At 43.7% G+C, this 1,473-nt stretch overlaps 1 protein-coding gene across 1 annotated transcript in view; it reads right to left on the bottom strand.

The window, feature by feature from the left end:
• Positions 1-1,473, bottom strand: part of LOC101854256 (nucleoside-diphosphatase mig-23) — a gene marked incomplete at its 3' end in the record, with an annotated part of 12,438 nt that overhangs the window by 3,444 nt on the left and 7,521 nt on the right. Inside the window, 1 exon segment of the mRNA XM_035969947.1 lies at positions 40-188. Within this exon segment, the coding sequence (XP_035825840.1) occupies positions 40-188 (149 nt within the window).

The raw sequence follows: 1,473 nt of genomic DNA, 5'->3' as shown, positions 1-1,473 counted from the left end.
CGTCCCCCACCAATAGAAAATCTGGGATGCAAGTGCCACTCACCAGTCAACATACACGGGTTCCAGATCTTACTGGCCCTTGGCTGGGCCGTGGCCAAGCGTTCTATCACCTGGTCACTGATGCCGTTTGAGCCAAAGTTGAAATAGCTCTGGACGTACAGCTGGTACCTCACCCCAGCCACCCTCACCTGGAGCAAGGACAAGCCAAGTCATGAAGATTAGATAGAACTGTAGCGTTACTACAAGAACAAGTAGTTCATCGGCACGTGATGCTTGCTCATGCTTCGTTGTGAGTTTGTACTTCAGTGTGTAGACTATGTAAATGTTCGTTGTCCTTAGTATTGTTAGCCTGCTGGTTTTGTGCGCTTCAGGCTAGGCCTACGCTATATTAAAACGATAAATTTGTGTGAATTGTGTGGTTATAACTTTCTGGAGATCTTACAACATTACAGAGCAATTGTTCGTTTCTTTGTTTGATGCAATATAACCTCCTAACTACTTTAACGAAGGACACCAAAGAAAAATTGAAATCAGGTTCTTCCAAATGTAGACTTCACAGTCATACCCAGGGTAAATAGGAGCTGACATGCATTTCGTGCCCGTGGTGCAAAGGTTAGACCGTCGCACACAAAAGACATGAGTTCGATTCCTGCGTGACGCAGTCTGGGATGCTGTATTCCACTCTAATGAGAAGCTTTGACAAGTACAGTCGAAGCAACCCGCCACTTAAATTATGTGAACTGGGAGATGTAAAACATTTGTCGTATCATAATCTGATTTCTCCTTTAAGCGTAATAAGGACTTTTTTCCAGAGTCACTTGAGCGCAAACAGACAGGAGAAATGAAAAACACCTTGGCATAATGTGACTAGGAAACAAGAGGTAATCCGATTGTAATTATCAATATATCTAATTGTTCACACCCCTGTCGACACGATTTGAAAATTAACACGGGGTGTCCATTACAACTGGATCGGGCCGATCGCCCGACTCGGGCGCCTCAAAAAGGCTCGATCCGCCGATCCCATCCGTAATGGGCACTCCGTATTAGGAGGCAGGTTGCTTCAACTAAGCCTGACAGACAGAGATACTCAATAAAATTTTCCCAGCTCGTGAATGAATAGAACTCAGGACTTTTGCAAACGACGACAAAACGCCTTACTGCAACACCACAGACGGTTTTGTATTCAGCGAATACAAATGCATTTCAAAATTTGGTCCGCGCATTTAAAAAAAAATCCAATCTGTATAACAAAAACACTTTCAGAAGAATAAGTATCACCTGAAGGTTTTGCTCTGCTGAGAAGGGTTTTCTTTTTAAAACTTCAAAACGTTTGGCCTATGGGATGTCGTTCGCGATGCAGGACACTAGACAATGTGTCGTATCTTTGGTAAATTTTAAGATACAGCAAGTTGATTGTACAGTAAGCTGCTCCCGCCCCCTCTCTCTCTCTCTCTCTCTCTCTCTCTCTCT

This window comes from Aplysia californica, unplaced genomic scaffold, assembly GCF_000002075.1.
Source record: "Aplysia californica isolate F4 #8 unplaced genomic scaffold, AplCal3.0 scaffold00199, whole genome shotgun sequence".
Classification (NCBI taxonomy): Eukaryota; Metazoa; Mollusca; class Gastropoda; order Aplysiida; family Aplysiidae; genus Aplysia; species Aplysia californica.
This window is presented reverse-complemented; position numbering and strand designations above follow the sequence as displayed.